The 25,455-nt window shown below is 46.7% G+C and overlaps 3 protein-coding genes across 3 annotated transcripts, besides 13 other annotated features; 1 reads left to right on the forward strand and 2 right to left on the reverse strand.

The window, feature by feature from the left end:
- Positions 1-357: 357 nt before the first annotated feature.
- PVX_098940 (hypothetical protein, conserved) lies at positions 358-3,576 on the reverse strand (the record flags this gene model as incomplete). Its single annotated transcript, XM_001614587.1, has 1 exon — positions 358-3,576. One exon carries the CDS (start codon positions 3,574-3,576, stop codon positions 358-360), a length of 3,219 nt encoding a protein of 1,072 aa, XP_001614637.1.
- Positions 436-456: a microsatellite.
- Positions 490-512: a microsatellite.
- Positions 3,004-3,032: a microsatellite.
- Positions 3,577-4,622: 1,046 nt separating the features above from the next.
- On the reverse strand, positions 4,623-9,019 carry PVX_098945 (hypothetical protein, conserved; the record flags this gene model as incomplete). Its single annotated transcript, XM_001614588.1, has 6 exons — positions 4,623-4,682; positions 4,855-4,918; positions 5,095-5,218; positions 5,343-5,421; positions 5,582-8,789; positions 8,967-9,019. The coding sequence occupies 6 exons, from the start codon at positions 9,017-9,019 to the stop codon at positions 4,623-4,625; spliced, it is 3,588 nt and encodes a 1,195-aa protein (XP_001614638.1).
- Positions 6,104-6,166: a microsatellite.
- Positions 9,020-9,686: 667 nt separating the features above from the next.
- Positions 9,687-9,849: a microsatellite.
- A 586-nt stretch (positions 9,850-10,435) lies between these two features.
- Positions 10,436-10,538: a microsatellite.
- A 423-nt stretch (positions 10,539-10,961) lies between these two features.
- Positions 10,962-10,986: a microsatellite.
- Positions 10,987-13,369: 2,383 nt separating this feature from the next.
- On the forward strand, positions 13,370-22,603 carry PVX_098950 (hypothetical protein, conserved; the record flags this gene model as incomplete). Its single annotated transcript, XM_001614589.1, has 1 exon — positions 13,370-22,603. One exon carries the CDS (start codon positions 13,370-13,372, stop codon positions 22,601-22,603), a length of 9,234 nt encoding a protein of 3,077 aa, XP_001614639.1.
- Positions 15,514-15,649: a microsatellite.
- Positions 20,589-20,611: a microsatellite.
- Positions 20,924-20,959: a microsatellite.
- Positions 21,997-22,047: a microsatellite.
- Positions 22,604-24,558: 1,955 nt separating the features above from the next.
- Positions 24,559-24,580: a microsatellite.
- A 141-nt stretch (positions 24,581-24,721) lies between these two features.
- Positions 24,722-24,748: a microsatellite.
- Positions 24,749-25,455: the final 707 nt, after the last annotated feature.

Consider the following 25,455-nt stretch of genomic DNA (forward strand, 5'->3'; position numbering starts at 1 on the left):
CAGTTGCAGAGCAGTATCACCGCAGTAGCACTGCACTAGCGTAGTAGTGGTGCGCTCCCGCCGCCCCCTTTTAACGCCCCCCCACCTCCACCGCGTTTCCCCATTATTGCGTTCCCAACATTTTTCGTGTTAAATAACTGCCCAGTTGTTGTTTAAAAAGGTTAAGAAATGGCCCCCTGGGGGGAAAAAGTGGGCGTTCACACCGTCACTCACATCAGCGTGCGGGTCGTTCTCATCCCCCTGATGTGTAGGGCGCCGAAACGCTTCGCCCCCATGCGTATCTCCGGGAGCGCTGCTTCCCCACCCCTGGTCCCACGAACCATCGCTCATTAACGCGTCTGCCGGGTCGCCACACCCTCAACGAGGGAGCTCCCCGAAGATCCGCACGCGAGTCATGTTTGCCAGCACCAAAAGGATCTCCCTGCATATGGGCAGCGTGCCATTGATGTGCGCATAACACATTTGAAAGGCAAGATAGAGACACATGAAGGGAATGTTCCAAGGGCCATATTTCTGTCTTATCAATTCCAAAAAGCCTGCCCTTGCAAATTCATAAAGGGTCCTATAATTGCATGTGTAAATACAGACGAGAAAAAATTTTAACACCAGGGGTACCAAGTCCGTGTGAATGGAGTGCGGAGACCTCGTCTGAATAAACCACAAGAAATTTTGAAACGAATTAAAACCTTTTAAGAGGTACTTCTCCCAGTCTGAGTTATCCAAACTGTAGCAGCAAACGGAGAAGCACAAGTCCGCCATTAGGTAATTGAACGATGCATAGAGCCAGTGCTTCTCCCCCAAAATGCCAATCACATACACGAGCGATCTTTCGATGGTATTTACAGTGTAGTCACTATCAAATTGGTTGCTACTTATGATGTCTCTCAAAAGGTTATACTCCTTTGTAAAGTTTTCTTCGCTTTCTATCGGTAGGGCGCACGGAGACACTGCTTCACCGCAAGTGTCACAAATCCATGCCTCTTCATTAACGTGAAATTTGCAGCTCCCAATTTCACTCCTCTCATTTTGTGAGTCCCAAATGAGCATCAACAGGTTGCCTATGTTTAGGCCCTGTTCAAATTTGAACATATTAAATTGCCCCAATGGGGGTGAAGCCCCAGTGGGGGTATCCTCCCAGGGGGGGATTCTCTCGTTTGACATTCCCTTTTGAGTATACGTGGATGACTGTGCTTTAGCGTTTTTGCTGGCACTACGCATGGGGGGTTCTTCTTCAGAATTTATTTCCTTTTTTTTCACATTCTTTTTGGTAATGCCTCCCACTTTGTTAGGCCTTCCGGAGTAGCACCCCGTGATGCCTTCGCCACCCTGGGGGGAGAGGTATGGCCGTTCAGTTACTTCCCTTTGGAGGGGAACTTTTTCTTTTCTGGAGGAGGCATATCCGGAGGGCGATTCCCCCCTGTGTGTGCCTACCTTCTCCTCATGTGGACTCATCACTTGTTTGTGCGTCTGCCCCCTTTGAATGGCCCCTCCCTGAAAGGCACCCAAACTGGGGGACTGACTAACATCCCCCCACTGGTTGACATTACCACCTCCATGGTGATACCCATTTTCTAGATACTTGGGATTTCCCCCCTTCCTAACGTAGGAATACTTACAGAGAGGGCAAAGGATGTGTCTTTCCTCATCAACTATTTGTGAGCACCGGTTGCAGAAGCAAGTGTCATTTTTCACTTCACTTAATTTGCCTCTCCTATGATGGATGGAGGCATACAGCTCATCGATTAGCGAGATGGTAATTTCTTCATACCGACTTATGGTCCGCATGGAGATGAAGCAGATCTTGTTAATGTCTATGTAGGAGTAGCTAGCGTTCGGGAAGCAGCTGTGATTTAAGAGGGAGGCATACTGAAACAACATAATTTTTGTTTTATCCTTTGGCGAAATGAATGAGTTTTTTAATATATCTGTGAATGTCTCGAATTTAATTAAATCGTGTACCAATTTTCCATTCGTTAATTTTTTTTTTTCTTCTTCCCCACTGTTTTGGGTTTGACTTCCTGTGGGTGTTCCATGTGCCATGCGTCTTGAGCATTCTTCGTGTGTGTATTCTCCACTTCGGCAGTAGGAAATGACGCGCCCCTGCCCTGTGGTGTGTGCGCCAGCGTCTATCATGTTGCCCCCCGGCTTGGGCAGTTCCTCCGCTGCCGCTACATCTGCCTCTGCAACTTCCTCCGTGGGTGCGCCGCCCATGTGCCCCCTCCCCAGATTCATATACTCGCAAATCCTATCCAGCTTCCTCCTCTGCTCGTTGTCTAACGAATTGAACGTCTCCCACAAATGCTCCAGCAGGATGGACGTCTCCAGCACGCACTCCTCTATGAAGATGACCTGACCTATTTCGATCCTTTTGTTGGCCACGATTTTCACCCTCCCCGTTTTCTCATCCTGGACCATCAGGATATTCTCTCCATGGTTGTTCCTCATCGTTTCGTTTTTGAGGGCCTGCGATTTTGCCAAAATCATGTTTTTCAGGCTCTCTTCAATTTGATGTGCCACATTGGGTGTGGCCGCGATGGGGTAGGTCGCGGCTGCACCGTTGTAGTTTGGGCTTGTGTAAGTGCTGGGCTGGGCGCTGTGGTATCCTCTTTGGTAAGCAGCGAGGAAGGCACCAGGGTCGGCACTTTGGTGAGCAATATGGTCAGCCCTATGGTGACCGCTGTGATAAGCGCTGTGGCATTCGCTTGGGTATACACTTGTGTACGAATTGGGGTCAGCACTGTAGTACACACTGGGGTGAGCAGTTGGGTAGGCCCCGGGTCTTTCGTTTGGGTTAGCACTGGGGTGCTGGCTGGGGTGCTCACTGGGGTATCCGCTGAGGTACTCGTTGGGGGGGACCCCCGGGCAGACGCACCCACGCCCACCTGGCGCTTCGACGGGGGGCGCTGGGGTTGCTACGGGGCTATTCTTCTGTTGGCATGCTTCTAACCCCCCCGCACCGCTCAAACGAGTGTCCTTCGCCTGGGATGTTCCACTTCTTCTTTGGTGACTGATGGCCCCTGCGCGGCTGTCCAATTCCACGCAAGAGTTGCTTCTCCGGGTGCCGTTCGCACAGTTTGCATAGTTTGCGCCTTGCCTACGGGTACCGCTCCGCTTCCCCTGCTTATGCTGCTCCCCCTGCTTGCTACGTTGCCCCCCGTCTGCCCGTTCCACCTTGACGTCATACCTCTTCAATTCGTTATTCCAAACCAAATCTTCGAAATTGATTTGTTTCTTCCGTTCTGTGCGCCCTCCATTGTGGGGACTTCTCCCACCGGAGTGGCCCTTCCCTTCATTTCCCTGATGAGCTTTTTTCAAATTAAAGTCGAAAGGGTTATGTAGCAACAGAGCGGAGGTTTTATTCTTGGGGCATATCCTTTTCGAAAGGATATCTCTTTTCACGTTAAATAGTGTGTTGGCTTTTACATCCTTCAGATCATCTCTCACCACGTCATTGTAATAGTCTAGCCAGACTTTGGGGCTCCTTTCATTCGGCTGGCTGTTCTTACGTTCATCGTTTTTTCCCTGCCATTTGATCACTCGGGAGCAAAATTCTACTTCGTTTGGGTTGTCTGCCATTTTTGGGGGGGATTCCTTTGGTTGTCTCAAGGAGGCTTCTCTTTTTCACTCGCCTTAATTGTGTTGCTCGTTCAGTTGGGGCATTCTATGGCACCCCTTTTTGTACGCGGCAAAAAATAATTCATAGAAAAATATAACTCCGGGGGGGAGTAGCAATGTGAAATATTTCGTATTAGCATTTGCACCATTGATGTGTCTACTGTGCATGGCTTCATTTCTTTCCTGTTTGTTCTGTATTATGCATGCAGAGTGCTCAACGCAAAAGGGGGTAGGGGCCCTTCATTTTTTTTTTTTTTTTCCACAAAAAGGAGTAACCGCATATTTGCGGAAAGGAAAACAGATTGCCTCATTTTGAGTGTCTACAGGTTAAGATCTATTCAGGAAAAAGGGGAAGCGATGGCAAACCTACGGAGGAATTACACCAATTAGTTGCTTCCTCTTCCCCTGTGTCTTTATTTTCACCCCCCCATTTTAGAATTATTCTACATGAAAGGAAGGGGCAATCCATTTTAGCAATTTTCCAAAAAGTGCACAGCGCACCCTCCGAACATGCTTCACTGAAAATGTTCCCTTTGAAAAAATCGCATCAGAGGGGTGGAAAAAAAAAAAGAAGTATTCACCGTAATGGGAACATATAGAATTTACAAGTGGCGTTATTTAAGTTATTCTACTTTAAAAGGGGAAAAAAAAAAAAAAAAAAAAAAGCAATTTTTTTCTCATTTTTTTTTTTTTTTTTTTCTGCACTTCTTACATTTTAATGAACAATGAATACATCCATAAATGCATTTGTCAAAAAAATAATAATAATGATAACACGCATGGGTGGGCGAGCGGCTCCATGCGAGGGCGAATGAGCAGCTGCACTAGTGGGCGAATAAAGAGGGGGAGTAAAACAAAAATAAACTTTTCGCGTGAGTTATAAGCTTATTACGATAAAAAGGGTGGGGGAAAAAAAAAAAAAAAAATCCAAGTGGGGAGAAACGAGAATAGAAATATCACATTCAAAATGGCTAGTGCGAAGGCTCAACCGGTGGTGGTGGGTCCTCCTAAATTAAGATGTTCCTAATTTCTTGGGCAAAGGTGTACAGGTTTCTCGTGAAGTTTTCCTAAAAGGGTGGCATAAGGGGAGGTTCGAGTGGAGGGGCCAACTGGGCAGGGACAAATTGGCAGGGCCAACTGTGGCACGCATTTAAGGGCAACATTTCTCCCCCCGTGTGGGCACACTTTCAATCGAAAGGGCTAGTGATACGCACACGCGGCGACGGAGTGTCCCCTTACCCTGTTGTTGGGGGCCAAATTGGACTCAATGTGGTCCATTAATTTGCAAAAGCTGTGTCTCAGCCTGAGGGGGGAAAAAACGCACAAAATGTTGGCATCACAAAATAAAGCGATTGAACAGGTCCGGCGTGAACCACCGTCAACGGTGAGAATAGGAGAACGGGTTGGGATTCCTTTCCACGCGGTTTAATTTGATCCCCATTCGCCCCATTCCTTCGCTCCCTATGGGGGGTCACTCACTTCTGCTTCTTCTCCTCGCTCTGCTGCGAAATGAGCTGCTCCTGTATTTTGAAGTACCCCTGGGCGTCGAGCAGTATTAGCCCCAGTAGCGGCTGCGACATGCTCCAGGTGCTGCCAAAGTCGCCTGCGGTGGGGGGAGTGGAAAAGGGTGTGATACGGCAGATGCGCTTGCGATACGGTAGATGCGCTCCCGCTTCGGGGATGAAATGGCGAGCACTCCCGTCGGGACCCACTCCTGCGGCGCGTACCTCCCAGTATCAAGTGGAACATCAGGTTGAGCACCTCCTTGAGGGCTTGCGGCTGGCTTTCCAGGAAGTTCTTTATGATCTGTGGGGGGGCGGCGGAGAAGTGATGAGGAAGAAGTGATGGCGAAGAAAGAAGTAATGGCGAAGGTGTGATGACGCAGATATGATGACGCAGATGTGACCAGTGCCAAGCGACAGACGCCCCCGCGGCGCTTCCACACCGCTTCCACGCCGCTCCATACCTGGCCCTGCTCGTTGGAGTTCTTCCGGTTGGTGAAAATATACGTGACGATGTTGTCGAGGATGGAGCAGCAGGTCATGGAGACGGTGTAGTCGAAGGAGCAGAGGCCCTCCTTCACGTTGTGAATAATATCAGCGATGAGCTGAAATTCGAGGTTCAAAATCCGCTGGAAAAAATTCTTCGTAACTAAATCGAGAAAGGAGAAATAGGGCTTCAAATGCTTTATGTAGGAGAGCAAATCGTTCGTGGGGATGACCAGGCACATGTTCAGAGCCAAGTTAAGGGAGTTATTCAAAATGTCATCATTATACAAATCGAAGATGGCAAAATTGACGAAGTCTCCATTTAGGCAATTGTTAAACATATTCAGGAGGAGAGATATAATTTTGTATTTCTCCTTATACAGATCCATGAACTTTTCCTTTTGCAGCAAATTATTTGAAATGATAATGAGGATATTCGAAACAACTTTGAAGAGCAGTATTCCGTTGGGGGACGATTTGGGGAAGGTGATTCTCTGCGATTTGTTGTATACAAATTCGCACATGAATTTGAGGAACGGGATGCATATATCGTAGCTGTCCCATATGACATCCACCAAGGAGGTGAGAATATTCATCTGGTTATCCTCCAAAGGGTAGCTATTAATAAAGAAGTTGAAAAACATATTGTACGTCTCTACGTTGTTACACGCCATGCAGATTCCTCTCAAATCTCTGAGTACCCCAATGAAGGACAGCTTTATTTCGTTATTCTTCAAAATGATGTCTTTCCCATTGAGGCTTATTTCTCTCTTGATGCACTCCAGTAGGTTGTTAATTGGTAGGATATACTTTTCGAAGGATGACGAGACGAGGTTCTGCTCCATAAACAGAAGCTTCGTCAATATTAAGTAATAATTCGTTCTGTACTTATAATAATTGGCTATCTTCAAAAATTTGCTGTTTCGATTGTGCAGTAGACTTAGCACCTTTTCATTTTTCAGTAGCATCCTCGCGAAGACTATAAGTTTGGGCGTTTTATCCTCCAGGCAAACGATGTTCATGCCGGACACTAAGTCGTGAAACAGGTCCAGACTTCGCTTCACTATCTGCTCGCAATCGGTTCGGTTGTTCAAATTGAAGAGGATCTTGCTAACGATTAGGTCTATAAGTGGGTCATTGCTCTCTTCGTCCTCCTGATTTGTGATCAACGACGGGGTGGAAAAATTATTCATGTTGTTATTCATCATCGGGGAGGCGACATTATTTGCTGCACTGCTGGAGGGGAAGGCCAACCCGTTGCTGCTCACACCGTCGGAAGGTATCATACTTGAGATTTGCAACGGGTGATCTGCTGCACCTGGATTGGCGCCACTGTCCCCAGCAGAGCCAATCCCACTGGAGGGGGTGGCAACTCGCATGGCCACACATTTCATCTCCTTGAGAAAGTTATTATTCTTCTTCCCACTGATGTAGATCTTTTTGAAAAGCTCCAAGCAGTTCAGGTAGGCAAATTCGAGGTACTCAAAAACTTCGGCCGACTTGTTGGTCTGCTCCATGAGGGAGAACACCAAAAAGCACAGCTCCGAGTTTATCTTAAAATTGTCATACGAGGCGCTCTTCATGTTGGTTACGGCGCTGCTCGAGATGATGGAGGCGATGATGAAAACTAGCCACGTGGTTTGTTCAATGAACACCGTCTTGCTGATCAGGTTATTTTCGTGGCTGTGTTTTAGCTCGTAAAAGATGGAGAGCAATTTGGCCCCGATAAAATGGTATTGCAACTTAGACAGGTTCGAAATGAGCTCCAGTTGCTCACTTCTTAAAACGTCATTGTAGAGGGGGTTCTCCATTTCGCAGTTGTCCCCCTTCTCGCAAATGTACTTGGCTAGCTCCAACCGCGTGTTGATAAAAATCATGCTGATGTCGTAGATGTAATCGCAAATGATCAAAAATTTATTATCAATGTCGTGCGAACTGAAGCTGTTCGAAATGGGGTTCTTCTTCAAAAAAATATTCTTGTTGTTCAGGACGTCCTTCAGCAGTTCGTTTTCATCCGTGCGGCTATTTATTTCCTTTATTACTTTAGCTGGGATGATGTTTAGCATGTTGCTCCAAATGCCCAGCAGGTAATGCTTGCTGTTGCAGAGGTACTTCCAGTTCTTCATTCCGTCCACGGTGAACAAATATATGTTGTGGCACCAGGAGAGAAAGTTCGGGTAGGTGCTCAATTCTTGCAGCCGAATGCTCGTGTCAATTTTTCCTATCAGTCTGCACAACTCGTGGAAGCAATCCTCATCATGGAGTCCAATCTTCTTTTCAATAATGTTATTAAGTCCCCCCAAAAATTCATTCATATAATGTGTCTTTTGTTTTTCACTGGAAAAAAAAGTTTTCCTCAACCCCCCAAGGAGTATCAACGATCGAAGGCAGTACTTCCCACAACAGTTGCGCAGGTCATCCTCATCAGACATGCAAATTTCGTACATGTCAAAAAATAACTTGGGAATGTTTTTCTCATTAAAGATGTCCCATGATTGGGGTATCATGAGGGATACATTTTCATCTGAACTTTCGTCGTTTATCATGGTGCCCATAAAATCGAAGGACAAACTGTTGTATATTAATTCTAATATTTTAATGAGCAACCGATTTTCATCCATTCGTAATTCTATCCGTATGCTCCCCTTTACAAACTCCTCCAGAGTTTCTATGCCCACTTTGAATATATCCTTCAGTACGTAGTCCCTAAAGGAGATGGCGCACCTCCTGTTTTTCGCTGAGTTCACTCCACATTGGGGGTGCATATCTTCTATTAACGCTGCGTAAATGTATAACCCGATTATCCAATGACTCGTTACTGAATTTAGGAAGTAATCCACTTGCTTTATGATCAGTGAGTAATTCGTATTTTCCAGCCAAGACAGTTTTACTATGCGCACGTACAGCCTCACTAAATTTCCTAACACGTTGGACGATAAATTTAAAATATCCATCCCCTTGTTGTATAGGTAGGACAGGACGAATTCCTTCAACTCATCCTTCTCGTTCTGCTCAATTTTGTTCCACTCATTTGTGATTAACTGGAGCAACCCCGACGTCGTGAAAATTAGCGTGTGCACGTGGCTCGTGTTCCCCAGGATGTTTTTCAATTTGCTTACGTTCCCTACATTGTTCACTAGGGGCAGCAGTATCGTGTGCGCTTGGTTTTGCTCTTCCTTATTTCCGCTGCGTGGGGGGGGGGGAAGAAAGGGGTGCGAATTTATCAGGGGGGTTGAGCGAACAAAACGGTTGGTGGATTCATCCTCTCCACCGCTACCAAACACCCACATTATGTGGCAGATCTAAAGGTAACTCCCCTGGCGTTTCTGCGCATTTCCCCTCGCGCGTGTCTTCCTCGCTTACCAGTACATAGCCTCGCAAAGGACCTGCAGCTGCTGCAACTCCGACTCGCTCATTTTGGGAAGGGCTAATAAGTAGGCGGCGGTGACTTTGACGGGATGGGCGAGAAAAAAACACACGTGTGCAGCTAACCTGTGTTGCGCTACAATTCGTGCTACAATTCGCGGCACAATTCGCAGCACAACTCGCGGCACACCAACTGGACGTCACCCTTGTGCCGAATCAGCCTAGACGCAACGCGGGGAGACACACACAAATGCAGGCGAAAAGAACGTGCAGGACAAACCAAACAAGGTCACCCCCAGTTGGCATTAAAAGGGAAAATAAAATAACGTGGCGGCCGAGCAACTTTTAAAGGTGACATAAAAAAGGCATCACTTATTCATCTGCAAGTATGAATTTCAAAATATGCGAATTTTTTTCGATTCGTACACATTTTGAGGTAGCAGTGTGGTTCGCGAAATGCACAAGGGGGGCGGTGTATAGAAGGGGGGGCGAATGTAGAGGTACGTTTCTTTCTTTCTTTCTTCCTTTTGTGAGGGTATTTTTCCCGCTGCTACAACCCGTTTGGACTTGCTCCTACATGTGCATATGCAATACGTGCGCGTAATGCTATACACCGTGGGTCGGTCAGTAGGCAAAAGAAGGCGTCTCTCTCTTCTCTCCGTTCATCGATTCAAACATCACTACATAAACGTGCGCATGCGTTGCTGCGCGTGTGGCCGCTGGCGTGCCTGCTCGTGTAGCTGCACGATTGTCAGTCCCTCTGTGCTTCGTGCCCCCCTGCGTTTCCTTTCAGCTCCATATGCATATTCGAACGAATGCCTATTTCCAATTAAAAAGTTTTTAATTAAAAACGATTTAAAAAAAAAAAAAAAAGTAAAACCTGGTGATTATTCTAATTTAAAAAAAAAAAAAAAGCACGCCCCTCTGCTTTACATCTTAGCAGTGTAACAGGGTTATATGTGTGTGTATATATGAACATGCTGGCGTGTTGACGCATGTTGGCGCATGCTCATACAAATTTCTGCGTATGACACGCACAACGCGTATGATACACTGATACGCACATGATACACAGTTGCGTGCCAAGGGGAATACAATTCACTTTGTATTAATTCGATGAAGCTACTAGCGAATTAAGTCATTAAAAAAAAAAAAAAAAAAGAGAGAGAAACAAATCACATAATTGTGTGAATAGGGAAAGGAATTAACAAGGGCGAATGTCGAGGTATGCGGCCAAAAAAAGGGATGACGCGCGAGGAACGCATATGAACAAGTGGGCCCAGTGGGGGAGGGAAAAAAAAAAAAAAAAAAAAAGAATAAAGGATAAAGGGGTAAGGTGAAAGGTGAAAGGTAAAGGGGGAAAGGTGACGGGTGAAGGCGAATTCAGGCAGGGCAGCAAATAAAATAAAACAGGAAATAACAAAGGGGGTAAAACTACGATGATGCTCGTGGGGGTGCGCGGCACATTTGCTTGGCCATGCGTGGGGCGCGCGGAATACAGCGAATTGTGAAAACATACGCATATGTATGCATATATACATACATATATGCACGTACGTATGTACGTATGCGTAAAGTGGGAGGAATGTCGCGAACATATATACGAAAGCACGCATAGAAGAAACGCAAAAAAAAAAAAAAAACACTAATTAGATAAAAATGTGCTTCTGTAAGCTTTGCGAAAGAAAAGGCGCTGAAACGAGAAACAAAATGATATCTCCTTCGTGTGCGTAACTTTTTTTTTTTTTTTTTTCACATTTTGGGGCAAAGGAAAAAGGAATATATTTTTTTTTTTTTTTTTCGCATTAGGAACCTTTCAAATTGACAATAATTAATTTTTCGCCCCAAACGGGTAATGGACGGCAAAAGAAGCCCATAAGAATATTTTCATATGCGTATTGTTATTTGTTATTTTTGTATACACGTGTATAATAACCTATTTCACGCCGATCGGGGTGGCGGGCACCTGCACTCCCCCAATATTATATGCGTATTGCCAGCATAAAAAGATACGCCTCGCCAAACTGCGCTACTCCTTCCCAAAAAAAAAAAAACCCTCCTGCATCAAAATGACATAAAAGTCGGCTATCTTTAACCGGTTTACGCGCAACACTTCGCCCGTATTGTACAAAAAGGTAAAAGAAAAAAAAAAAGAAAGAAAGAACCAATTGGAAGAAAATTTCGCAAAGATTAAAATGCTCTGCAGTAAGGATGAAACCAGACTTGGGCAATGCGCAAGTCCTAATCGCCACAGCTAGGCAGAGCCTCGCGGGGGGCGCGCCGAACGATTGCACGTGAATGGCGACGCGCAACGAGCAACGCGCATATGCCAGCTCGCGCAAGCACGCACAAATTGTACAATATGAATAAAATGCTATACTTATTTTATATATGCGAAATGTACTTACGTACAAAATCTGTATTTTTGCGCTTATTACATTTTATGCGTATGGCGTGTCACGTGTCATGGGCAGTGCCATACTCGTGTTCACATGAACCTATTTTTTTTTTTTTTTTTATGATATATACAAATACGTTGTATTTTCTTCCAAAAAAAAAAAAAACTTTTTTTTGTACATTTTTTTGTCAATTTAAAAAGTAATTTTTTTTCCTTAAAATATTGCTTCTTACTGGATTAGTAATTCTTTATTATATTTTTTTTTTAAGGCAGAGTCATCTCTGTTTTTTATGTTAAAAAAAATGATGAATTTATAGAGGTTCATTTCATTTTTTTAGATTATTTTTATCATGTTTCGTTATCACTTTCCTTTTGTTACATTCATTTCATGTATGTAACTTCATATGTACATGTTTATAGCCCTTTATATGTGCCTTTGCATATGCTTATTTGCTCTTATGTATATTGCCATAAGGAAAAAATCGTATGTATTTATAAATGCATGGCTATGTGAAGCTCGTGTACGAATCTCCCGTACGCATCTTCTGCACGCATCTCCCGCACGTGCGCACCTTTAACATGGTAGCATATGCCACATATGTATACATACGCAATTGCCACTCCTTGGGAAAATTTTATGAGTGCAAATTTTTACGGGCTTTATGCTTGTGCGTGAAAGTACTACGCACGTGTGAACAGAACCATCACAATTTTATTAGCGTGCACGTGATACGCGTGCGACCTTGAGAAGCAACTCAACACCCCCGTGCAAAACATTCCATTAAGCTTTGTACTTATTTTGGACATTCTTTCGCGCTTTTCGCGCGTTTCGCGTTTTTTTGCGTTTTTCACTTTTTTTGCGTTTTTTGCATTTTTTCGCGTATTTTTTTTCATTTTTTTCGCGTGTTTTTTTGCTTCTTTTTGGTTACCTTCAAACGTAAGCCAAAGATGAACGCGTGCTTTTCGCTTTAACCTTGAACGTATGCCAAAATAGTGGAGGACGAATGTGAGATGCGCAAACCCGTTTGTGGTGGCCTCCATTCTCGCAACACATTTAAGTCTCATACATTTGTGTACGCGAAAGCACCTGCGTAGTTGCTTCTGTTCCTTTGTGCGAACGTACGTCTGCTCATTTGCCTTTTTGCACATTTGCCGCTTTGCACCTCTGCCGCTTTGCACCTCTGCCGCTTTGCACATTTGCCGCTGTACACATTTGCCGCTGTACACATTTGCCGCTTTACACATTTGCCGCTTTGCACATTTGCCGCTTTGCACATTTGCCGCTCACACCTCTGCCGCGCGTACCTTTCTAATGTGTCCCTCATCGAAGCCGAACGATGCAGCATAAGAGGAAAAACGCGGAAGCTCCAGGAAGGCGACCAATGCGCGCAACGTCTGTCTCCCCCCCCTATGCGGACCACAACACATGGTGCACGTATGTATGCACTCAGGCAGTTACCAGCAGTCTTTGTAAAGTTTTTTTTTGAGAAGCCTGATCTCCTAGCACACGACCCATGACATTTGTCCAGCACCATTCTGTTCATTCTGCGTGTTTTATTTTTTTGAACCCTTGTCTATTTGCACATGGTGAGGAGTTCACGTCGGCAAATTAGGGGTAGCAGCAAAGTGAATTTTTTTTTTTTTTTTTTTTTTTATTTTATTTTTTTTTTTCATAATTTTTTTTTGTGTAAAAAAGGAAGACTAAAATAAAAGTGCCCATATGCCCACACGTACGTACGTTATATGCGTGTGAATTGCCCGCGCCGCCACACATGTTGCATGGAAATCGTGTAGGAACGACCGGGTGCATGTGACAAAATATGCGAAGGCGTATGAGTAAAGTTTCAAATTCGTGAACCTCGCGCTCCTTTGTTTTGACGAGGAAGGAGAAAAAGGAGGGTTTGAAGCGGGAACGATTCAGCAGGTTAGCGAAGACCCTAACCGGAGCGACCATCGCGAGCGCGCGCACACCCAAGTGAAGAGAAGACAACCTTTCAAAAGCATGCATAGCGCACCCAAAACGGAAATATCCAAAAATAATTTAAACTTTTTCGGATCGTTTTACTCCAAATATGGAAAAAAAAACAACAACGATGAGGTAATTGCGAGCGAGCAGCCCGTGACAGAGGAAAATTTCACCAACGCGAAAAATAATTCCAACCAGAACGCCAGCAGCAGTATCAGCATCAGCAGTAACATCCTTAGCAGCAACATTCTTAGTACCAATCTCCTCAGCAGCAACCTCCTCAGTACGAACCTCCTCAGCACCAACCTCCTCAGCAGCAACAGCAACCAAGGCGAAAGCGAACATGATCATGACCTCTTCATGGAGAGCGAACAAGACTACGGCTCACATAAAAATCCCTACAAATCGGCCAAGCTGTTTTACGACAATAATATGCCGTTCGAAACGAGCGCAAAGAGCAGCAAAAGCTTATTGGACAAGAATTATTTCTCCATCGCACATGCCTCCATCTTCCCCTCGGAGGGCTTTCTAGGCGCGAATAGCGGCAATAGTGGCAGTAGCGCCATTAGCGGCAATAGCGGCAAGAACGCCCCCAATCGAAAGAACGCCCCAAGCCGAAAGAACAGCAAAAATAGCGACGACATCTACGACGCGGATCACTACGTAAACAACAGCAGTTACATGAATAGCCAAAATAAATTTTCGAAATTTTTGGAGGCCTTTCAAAACGTGGATGGTAGTGATGATTATGACACCTTTGACATATTTGGCATTAACAAGCCGAGGGCCAGCCAGGGCTACTCTTCGGTCAGCGGCGCGAGGAAAACGGAGAAAGGTGTGCCAGCCAAGGAGGAAGATAAGGCGTCAGCTGTGGTCGATGCCGCTACTACCGCTGTACCGGAGGATGCGCAGCCCCATCAGGCAAAAGAAGACGATCAAGTGAGTGGCGGTCAGAAGGGGCAGGCGGCCGTTCAGCGCGAAAGCAAAGCGGGCAGTAGGCACCGCGAGGTTGAGTGCGACCCGGGCTCCGATCGCTGCCCAGGGGGTAGCGCCGAGCACAGTGGAGAGTACATCGGCGAACACAATGGAGAGTACATCGGAGAGCATACTGGCGAGCATTGTGGCGACCACAATGCCCAGTCAGACGAGGCGCACCAAAACAACCCCACAGAAACGCACTCCGGGGAGAAACACACATATGACGAGAAAAATTTTTACTACGATAAATTTCTGCTCAAGAATTTCTTCTCCAAAATATCAAAGTTCATATCGAACAATAATGAAGAAGGAGGAGATGGAAGTGGAGGTGCAGGAGGGGGAAAGTATGAGGCGAAAGAAATGGGGAGGGATGATGACCACCTCGGTGTATCCTTTAGCAGAAGATGTGAGAGCCTCAATTCGTACAGCTCTCCATACGAATTGAAGGAATATTTTGATAATAATGAAATGAAGAGCCAAACGGAGAAGTTGAGAAGTGCTCTGGAAAGATTCGACACATGGGAACCTTTCCCACCCAGTGAGGAAAAGAACAAATATGAAATGACCAACGAGGTTAGTGACAGGTGCAGCCGAGGGGAGTCCCATAAGAATGATAAGGTAGGGAGGTCTGAGCGGGCAGACAGACCAGAGACAAACCAACATGCAAATGTACAGAGCCAGTATGCAAATACGCAGACGGAAAATAGTGAAAATCGATCGGACGAAAACAGGAGCGATTATAACTCCACCAAATGTTATCACTATGTGAGGAACACGGACCAACCGAACGAGGACTCGTTTAGTGATTCAGGCGGGAAGGAAGCAACCCAGGGGAAATGCCATGCTTGCGCGAATGAGGAGGGACACGAGGAACAGGAGGAACACTCGTACGTCATGCGCATGGACGATCAGCAAATGGGCGGCGAAGAGGCCAAGGAGGAAGGGAACACTGCCTCGAACAAAAAGGGATACCACAGGAGTGATTATCAAAATAATAAGCACATGTCCCTTAGCGATTTGAAACACTTCCCAAGCATAAGTTATTCTGGTAAACAGGATGGGCCCGACTTTTTTCGCAACAAAGAAAGTTTGCATAAGTACTACTCCATGCTGCACAAACTTCCAAAAAAGGAGACCAAGACGTCTGCCTCGCCCAGCAGTGTCTGTCTGGTGGGTGGAAAGAGCGACGGTGCAAACAGGCAGGGGAGCGAAAACATTGGCCCAATTGATGCCGGCGATGATAGTGGAAACGGTGCCCATGAGAAGAACGAAAATGGAGAGGATAGGAACCATGACGACTGCAGAACTGATGACAGCGCCCAGAACAGCGGCGATTACGAGGACATCTGCATAAGTGACGACAACCACGACGGGAACAGCGCGGAACTGCTGAAAAGCAACTCAGATGGGGAAAACGATTTTGCACATAACCCTGACGGGGTGAGCGGAGACAGCTTGGCGAACAACAATTCGTATTTGCAGTCCGCAAATAGAAGCTACGCATACAATAAATTAAAACACGAAAAAGGTGCCTATGGCAGGGTGGGCAGCCAGAAGGGGAACCTCGTCAATTACTCCTTTGTGAATAGCGGCACGTTCAACAAGGATTCAGTCAGCGTTGAGAGGGGCGAGCAAGATGTGGATGCCGATGTGGACGCGGACGTTGACGCCGACGTCGATGTGGACGTCGATGCCGACTGCTATGCCGACTGCGACGAAGACTGCAGCGGTGACTGTGGTGGGGAAGGCTCCCGGGGAGGTGACCGTACCACGTGCATTAAACCGTTTGGGCGTGTGAAGGACCCCGACTGCGGCCACAGCGATGCTAGCGGCGGCCCCACTGGAGAGATGAACACGACGTGCAATCCCTACGTTAAGAAACGCTCCTTTAAAAAGGAAATGTACAAACAGCCATATGACGAGGTGTGCAAAATTAGCAGCAAATATGACACCTTTGATTTTGGCATTTTCCAGGGAGACAAACAAATTCTTCATTATAAGGATAGCCTAATAAGGGACAAAGCCCCCCAGGAGGAATGTGCGTGCTGCGGTTCTGGCGCGCGCAAGGGGGGGAAGCACAAGAGTGCACAGGGCGCGTGGAGGAAGCGCGGGGATGAGAGCGAGGTGGATGGCGGGGAAGTAGAGGAGCACCTGCATGAAGGGTATCACGCGGATGAGCACGAGGATGAGGACGAGCACGAGGATGAGGACGAGCACGAGGACGGGCACGACCAGGATGACAATCGCGATGACCATCTGGATGGCCACCACCGAGACGACTTGCTGTTCTGCATGGCGCCGTACGGCCGGGCCAGCGGCGGAAAGTTCGGCACGCCCCCCAGGAACAAATTTAACCTCTTCAACAACTCGAACGCGTTTGAGTGCAGCCAGGGCAGCTGCGGGGAGAGCTGCTCCCCGGGAAATTGCTCCCCGGGAAATTGCTCCCCGGGAAATTGCTCCCCGGGAAATTGCTCCCAGGGGAATTGCGCCCAGGGACATTGCTCCCAGGGACATTGCTCCCAAGAAAATTGCTTCCAACATAATTGCTTCCAACACAATTGCTGCCGGGGTGGTAGCTATCAGAGCGGGAACTGCCAGGAGGACTGCTGCAGGGGGAGCCGCGGCCCGGATAAATACCGCATGCGGTACGGCGAGCGCGCGATGAGCGGCAACTTCTCGGACGGGGGGAAGAGCGTGGAAAGGCACCTGACAAACGTGCGGAGCGACAAAAAGGCGGCCTACAGCAACCCATTCAACCTGAACAGCAGCATCGCGTACAACCTCTACCGCACGGGCAGCAAAAATTATTTCCCCAAAAATCGCTATGATCATATTGGCAAGGAAAACTGTGCAAACCATATGATGAAAAATTATTTCGACGTAAAAATGAAGGAAAGCAAAAATGAAGAGAAAAAAACGGCAGCGTTGGGCGAACAAAATATGAGTAATTTTAAGGGGGCGTTTGTTTCCCCGCCGAACATGAACAATTTGAAAGGGCAAAAATGCTCCGCCCAAAATGACGCATATTTTTATAGCAACAAGAAGAAAGCGGAAGAAAAATTTTTGATTACGAATTTGTACGAAGAGGTCGATTATCCCAGCAGGGGAATAGGAGGTGGCGGGGCAGTTGGCCACGTGGGAGGAGGAGCAGTTGGCCACGTGGGAAGCGGGATGGTTGGCCGATTAGCCATCGACTCCGCGCCTGCAGGAGGAGTACCGTCAGCAATTATGATGACACCCTCATCATCCGCGGGAAAGGGAACAACGACCGGCGTGACAGCAGGCGCCGCCATGACGTTCGGTTCGTCCCCCGTGAATGCAGGCGATTGCTGGATGAACAGGCAAAAAATAAGTGTAAGTAGCAACAAAATTGAAATCGTTAGGAAAAACGATATGAATTATAAAAGGAGAATTATCGACTCCTCGCGAACTATGGTATCAAATAAATACATGCAACATTATGGCAGCAACAGCTTAGCGCTACCCACTGGCAGTTATTACCACGACTCACTTGCCAAGTGTAATGGCTTGTATGATCATCCCGCTAACAGCAGAGGTTTGAAAATGACTTCCAAAACGAATAACCTAATGATGGTCGATCCAAATGGCCTTTCAAATATGCGCACAAAAATACCCTCAGAAAAAACGCACGCAAATCTGTACAACCATGTAATAGATGTAGAAAAATTACAAGAAAAAAAATATCGAATGTATAAGCAATTAAATATGAGCAGCAGGGGCAGGAAAAACCGCAACGATATTATCGACTTGGAGGACGTGCACGAGCGCAGCGGCTGCGATGTGTACAGACGAACTGCCGCCATCGCGGCGAACGCGGCGAGCACCGCAAACGCGGCGAACATTGCGAATGCCGCAAACGCCTCCAACAGCGCCAACGCCGCGAACTTCGATTACGACTGGAAGAAGGAGAATTTTTTTAAAAAGAAAAGCGCGCTGCTGAACTTTTACAATGACGCCGAGGAGGACAGAGCAGCCAATTCGTTCTTCCCCTGTGGCAAAAAACGGGAGCAAATGGTCAACTACATCATCGATGTGGATAAGGTGTACGAAGACGACAAGTACATGATGATGCCCTACGAGGGGGTGAAGCGCAACCACATGGGCGCCATGATGGAGGGTGCAGGGGCGGGCGCCTTTAGGAGCGGCTCCATGAGTGTGGCCCAAATGGAACGGAGAAGGGGCGAGAGGAGGCTGACTCCCCTGCGCGAATGCCAAAGGGAGCTCCTCCACCACCAGCAGCGCCAGCAGCAACATCAGCAACACCTGCTGTACAGCAGCAGCGGCAACTACAAAATGATGATGGAGAAGTATAATAAGAGCCTTTTGCTAAACCCCCCCATGGACGTGCCATCTGTTAACAAGTACCCTAGCGCGAGTGAGTACATCATGAAGGGTAAGGGAGGAGGGGGAGGAAGTCCCATCGGGGATTACCCCCCGAATGAGCAAATCCGCAGTGGCAGCGGAACAGGCAAAAGGGGAAGAGGCAGAGGAAGGAGAAGCCTTTTTTATAACAAGTACCCACTGGGAAGAGGAGACCCACACGATGACGTAAGTGCGAGCGAAATGGGGGGTGCATCTGCAGGAGTAATGCTAGGTGGAAGAGGTGGTGCCCACGGAGATGAGAGCGAGACTGACGAAAATTACACCGATGATGAACATGGCCGAAATCCGTATCGAGCAGATCGAAATGATAGCAGCAGGAGGAGAAAGTTGAGTAAACTCTGCCGCGACCAAAGGGTCCTCTTCAGTAGGCACAACAGTGCAGGCATGTCGAGAAAACTTCCACACGCTGAGCTGCTCCACAGAGGGAAAAACAGAGCAAACCAATTGGAAGAGGATGAAGAAAGCGATTATTACATGTACAACAAATACGGGTTTAAAAAAAAAAAAAAAAAAAAAAATCATCACCATCTGCATAGTAGAAGTCGAGGCAGGAATTACAGCCACCACCGCAGCACACTCAATGAAGATACCCTTTGCAACAAAAACGAGTTGGAAAAAATAACTCAAATTGAAAATATCATTTCCAGAAAAATGAAGTTGAGCAAAATGAGAAGAGAAGCCGCGAACAACAACAAACTGAGCAGCGGAAATAACAATTTGGCCAATCCAGACGACGAGGAGGAAGATAGCGACTTATATAATAACATCGAATTTGATAGAATCAAAATAGAAAATATCCTCGACGGAACAATTAAGCTAGACAATAAGGATGAAAATATTATTAACAATATACTAGAATTGGAGAGGAGAAAATACACCATCAATTGTATTATGGAAAAGCTCAGGAAGAGAGAAAACGATTGTAATTATTTGCCAGAAATTGACAGGGAATTTAAACAAAGAATTAATTCTAATGTGTATGACCTTTATTCGGATAAAAGCACCTACAATATTTATAACACCAAAATGTGCGTGAATTATTTTCTTGAGGAAAAAATGCACTCCCCGGAGAATAAAGAATTTATAAAAAACTTTTTCGTCGAAAACACCACCAAGAATATTTACTTCGTACAGGTGTTTAAAAAGAAGAAGAAAAAAAAAGGGGGAGCAGGGGTCCCTGTGGAAAAGAACTACCCAGGGGTGGAGAAAATTGACCAATTGGACGAACAAGTTGGAAATGAGGGAAGCATGGCGAAGGAAGCATGCAGTGGTGTTGCCCCCCCAGTGCAGCACCTGCCCTGTTACGCCGTTGCAGTAGGTGAGGAGGCCCTGGAGGAAAACGAGAAGAAGTACGACGTGGAGGAGGGCACAGAGGGAAAGTTGGGGGAGGCTGACAAGATTGGCGTAACCGATGGGGAAGTTACCGGAGCAGCTACCGGAGCAGTCACCGAACCAATCCCCGGCGAAGCGTCCGACCAAGCCGAGGACAACTGCGCCGAGCCGGAGGGAAACGGAGGGGCCAGAGACCCCCCGAAGAGTGAGCACAAGATGAATTACTTCAACTACCAGCTGAGCTTCATCAAGCGGAAGTTTTGCAGCGCGGAGAAGGACGAGGGCAAGAAGGAGGACGCGCAGGAGGGGGAGCAACTGGAGCGGGAGCAGCAGCCGGAGCAGCTGGAGAAGCTGGATCATCCACCGCAACCACCGCAACCACCGCAGCTGCAGCAACTGCAGGAAGAGGATGTGCGAGCCCAGATGCCGACGCACCCCCCACTGGACAGCCGCGAAAACGAAAAGATGGAAGTAGCCGACGAGGGTTTCGAGTTCTCGATGGGCAAGTTCCTCGGCAGGAGTGAGCAAACTGGGGAAGGCAACACCGAATTGGAGGAGAAGCAAACCAAGGGGATAGCCACGGAAGGGGTATGTAAAGAAGGCCTACACGGGGAACTCCACCAGCACATCCTCCATCCAGGCAGCGAAGACCCCTCAGGGGAGGAAATACAACACCCCATTTCCAGAGCACAAGGACTAAAGAGACACCCCAACGAAGACGAAACGGAGGATGATTTCGAGGAAAGAGAAAACCTAATCGACCAAATGATAGGAATTAGCAAAGACGATAGGGATGAAGAAGAAAAAAAAAGGGAAACCGAACACAGCTTCGACAGCGTAATAAATGAAGAAATGGCCGAAAATGAGGAAAGCAAATTTGGAAACTTCCCTCTGCAGGAAGAGTTGTTCAGCGCGATGAAAATGACCGGAGCGCAGATCATCATGGGGAACGAGGATGATTTGGACGAGTACGACGAGGATGATGATGAGGAGGAGGAGGAGGAAGAAGAAGAAGAGGAAGAGGAGGATGAGGAGGAGGAAGAGGAAGAAGAGGAAGTGGATGAAGAAGAGGATATAGCGGAGGAAGCGGCAGAAGCGGAGGAGGCGGAGGAGGCCGAAGGAAACGCCGCAGTGAACGCAAACGGGAGTGATAAGGAGAAGAATGGCGAGGCGAATGAAGTGAAAGCCGCGGAGGACGTGACGGATGAGAAGGACAACGGCGAAGGGGTGAAGCCAGAAGCGCGCCCCGCGGAGGAAACAAAGGTGGGCGAAGCTAACGCTGCCCAAGCGAGAGAAAACGCCTGCGAGGGTGGAGAAGCGGCGGGAGAGAGGGAAGGAGAGGTGAAGAGGGAATGCAACGGAGAGAACGAAGAGGAAGAAACATCCCAAAGGAAGGAAGCAATAAATTTGCAGAGTGGCGAAACGATTACTCCCCCATGCGCAGATGAGGGTAATGATGAGAAGGCAGCCAGGGTGAACACAGAAAAGGAGGTGATTGAAATAATTGAGGAGGAACCGAACCAGGACAAGTCCTACTCTGACATTAAACTGATAGTGGAGGATAAAAAGGAGGAGGAGGAAGAATTCGAAGAGGTCATCGAAAAAAGAAGCTGCACAAAGTACAGGAACAAACACAACAGCAATAGTGAAAGTTACTTCCCCTATGACCATCGCGATAATGTGAAGAAGGAACACGAGAATTTTACACAGCATAATAGCAGTCTTGGAATGCTAAATGGGTTTACCCTCAAAAAGGGAGAACGCGGAGGAGGCGAATTCTACACCCATTTGGAGAACGCGGACGAAGAAGTAGAAGCAGAAGAAGACGTAGAAGACGCAGAGGACGTGGAAGAAACACCCGAGTATAAGCAATTTAAAAAGCAAATCGCAATCATGGACAGCAGCATGCACAAGGAGGAAAAGGAGGATGAAAGGAAAGCCAAAGAAAACGAACAGGATAAACAGCAAAGAAATGATAACAATTTGTCTACACCGGAAGAACAGTTAATGAAAGGCACAACCGGAGGAGGTAACTCCAACTCCATGAGCAACATGAATGGGAAAAACTTCTTCATCAAAGACATGCTGCATGAGAATAACCAGTACGTGCACGACTACTGCGATATTGAAGACAGCACAAAGTACAAAATGCTAGATGTAGCTAAGAAGAACCAAATTGAGAAAATAAAAAAAAAAATAAAAAAAAATAAAAAGCTAACGAAGGAAGATTTTAAGCTATTATCCGAGTTGCTACATCACAAATTTTTACTAAACGAAATTAGTGCCATAGGTAATTACGAAGTGAATTACAAAAACTGCTTTGACATCCTCGAATTAGAGGAATATAAACTGAGGAAGGACGTGCTGAACATGCACTGTGAGTGTCTCTCCATAGGGCTGACCACCCATGAGAGGGAATTCCTCAACGAATTCCAGTTGTTCATGCCAGACATCAACATCATGGACGATAAAAATATTCTGTACATTTTGAGGCACTCCAAAAATGAGAAGAATTGCGTGTTTAAATGTTTCCTGGGCGAGAAGGAGAGCTCGTAATTTTTTTTTTTCATTTTAGCGCCGGTTCCACCCCCCCACTGGGGTTTAGGAATGCAAGCCCCGCTTAGGGTTATAAATCGAAGCCCGCTTAGGGTACGAAACCCTGGCTCGCTGGGCCACTTCCCCGTTCGGGTAGCCCTGCCGGCACTCCTGATCAGCCCAGTCACCCCCACCCCGCTCCAGGCCTCTACGCCCGCGCATCTGAGTGGTTAGCAACCCGGTGCGCGTGCGCCTGGACGCCGTTATGTATGACCCCCCACACATATATATGTATGTATATATACGTACATATAGTATATGTATATATGTATGTATATGCATATATCTGCAAGAGCTCGTGTGCTATGCCTTATATGGGTCTGCTCCTCGAAGACCCGATGTTCTCGCACGCCCAGAGTGCAGTGTCAGAAGAGCACTGCCACGCGCGTGACGAGCAAGAATGCGTTCCTCCCGCGATGTATTTATACCCCCCCTCGGCACAATGTACTTAAATTCCCAGTAGAAGATAACCAGGCCCAGATGAGAGTTTCCCTTCACGAGAGGGGAAAAAAAAACGTCCATAATATGGCTACATTTTTGATGCTGCAAATTATCATGGCGACGGACACACCCACTTCGGACGCGATTTTAAAATTCCCATCGCACACAGGAGATAAGCGATGATCAGGCATAACCTTTTCACACCATCTTTAGGGGCGAAGTTGCCAGCCGAAGAAGAAACACCAGCACACACACTTAAACAGCCCTATTGGGAAAAAAGCAGCAAAACAAAGTGAACTCTTTTTGAGCCCCTGCGGAGAGGATAAAATACCCCCCCAAGTGGCAATAAAAAGGCACAGAAACCACGCTAATTAGGAAGAACAAAATGTGTGTTTTACCAATTTCTTTTGACTCCTCCATTTACCCCTTTGTGTATGTTTAGCCCACACTCGTTTCTTTACCCAAGTGTGTGCCGTTTAACATTCACAGAGCCATATGCGAAGGATCGTCAGCAAGAGGGAGCATACACAACCTGGTCGGCACTCCCCCCAAAGGAAAAGCCTATGTAATGCTTATGTAGCCATTATGTATTATATATGTCCCCACCATTACGTTGTACACACCTGTACACTCCTTTGCACGTACAAGCCATATAACCTGGGCCAGGAAAAAAAAAAAAAAAGGGGATGTATGATGTGCACTTGGGGATTCAGCGGGACAAGTTCACACCCATTCACACGTTGGTTCTGCAGAAGATTGCGCACCCACATTTTTGTGAGGCGCTCCGCCAGTTACGGTCCCAGTCGCAGCCGCAACCGAAGACGCGACGACGGAGTCCCCATTTTTACAAACCTGTCTTACACCATTCAGCAAGGATGTACCAGTCCCACACTTGACACGATTATAATGTACACAATCCCCCCACTTAAAAAAAAAAAAAAAGCACCTTTCATATTAAATATAAATAACCTCCGGAAGGACGGAAGGAGGGAAAGGTGTAGGAGTAAAATCTCCCCATTAACACCCCCCCAGTGCAATGTTTCACCATGCAAATAAATAAAAGCCATCGCAGCATGCGCTATATTTATGCCCGTACACATAAGCAGGTACATCCATATATATATACATACGTATATATATGCATGTACGTGTGTACCGTCAAATATGTACGCTGCGCGCGGAACGAGTCCCCCGCTCCCCCCGCGCGGCAACGCATACATATGTAGTAACTCCCCGGAAACATTGTTTCTCTTTCCCAAAATGTATGACACTTTTTTTTTTTTTTTTTGTGCCATTATTTCTGCCATATACACGCGCAGCAAAGTTACGCAGTGTATAGCCCCATTATGTACATAATGTATATGTAAGTATATACACACATGTGTACTCACATATATATATTGTTGCGCCTGCCTTTGCGCGCTTACATATGTACATATAAACGTACGTGCCTGCCCACACGCAGACGTATTGTCCCAGAAAAAACCTCAAACATCGCACATGTATATAAAATAATATACATACATATGTATATATGTATAATATATGCATATATGTAGGTATGTATGAATGTATAATTCCCCCGCGGATGAACGGTTAGCGAGCGCGGTGCTTATCGCTCTTTTTCGCATGGCCCCCTGTTGCCGCGCGTTGCAGCGTCCTCGAGGGGAAGGCAAAACGCGCTGCCTGCGCGGATTCGTTGTACGTAATGCCTTGGTGACGCCCACCCGTCGTACAAACGCGCAGAAGTGTTGCAAAGTTGTTGAAAGATACGCCAATGCGGCATTACCATTTTGGAGGTTTCCTTTTTTTTTTTTTTTTTAATACGTCAAGTCGCGCAAAAAAAGCTGCATCGTTTTAAAGGGAAATAAATACTGTAAAAAATAGCTACCATTATTGCACTCATCGTAAGGTTTCCATTCCAGAGGTAAATCCAAGAGTTCTGCGCAGTTCTCTCTCTTCCCTTTATTTTTTATTTTTTTTTTTTTCTTTATTGAAACTATTTGACTGCCCTGTTTTGTGAAGAAGCGTCAAATCGCGCTGCCACGTGGCTGATCATTTCCTCCCCCAATTTTGCTTCCCTCTTGAGCAAACGGAAAAAATAAGATTAGCAGAGGGAGAGAGGCAAAGAAACAGAAAAAATTGCCCATGGCCAGCAGCCGCCCACAAGTGAACGGAACTGTACGACTGTAGTGTAGGATGAAGTGAAAACATTATGTAGATAGGCATTTGAGCCAGCCAAGCAGGAGGCGTACCTCTCGCGCGATCGGCCTGTAAGGCGATGCGTATTGGCCGCCTCGCGCGTTTATACATGCACGCCGCATTTGTCCATGCCCCTATCAGCTCGTACCAGCGAATTCCTCCCCCCCTGC

This window comes from Plasmodium vivax, chromosome 7 (assembly GCF_000002415.2).
Source record: "Plasmodium vivax chromosome 7, whole genome shotgun sequence".
NCBI classification, from domain to species: Eukaryota; Apicomplexa; class Aconoidasida; order Haemosporida; family Plasmodiidae; genus Plasmodium; species Plasmodium vivax.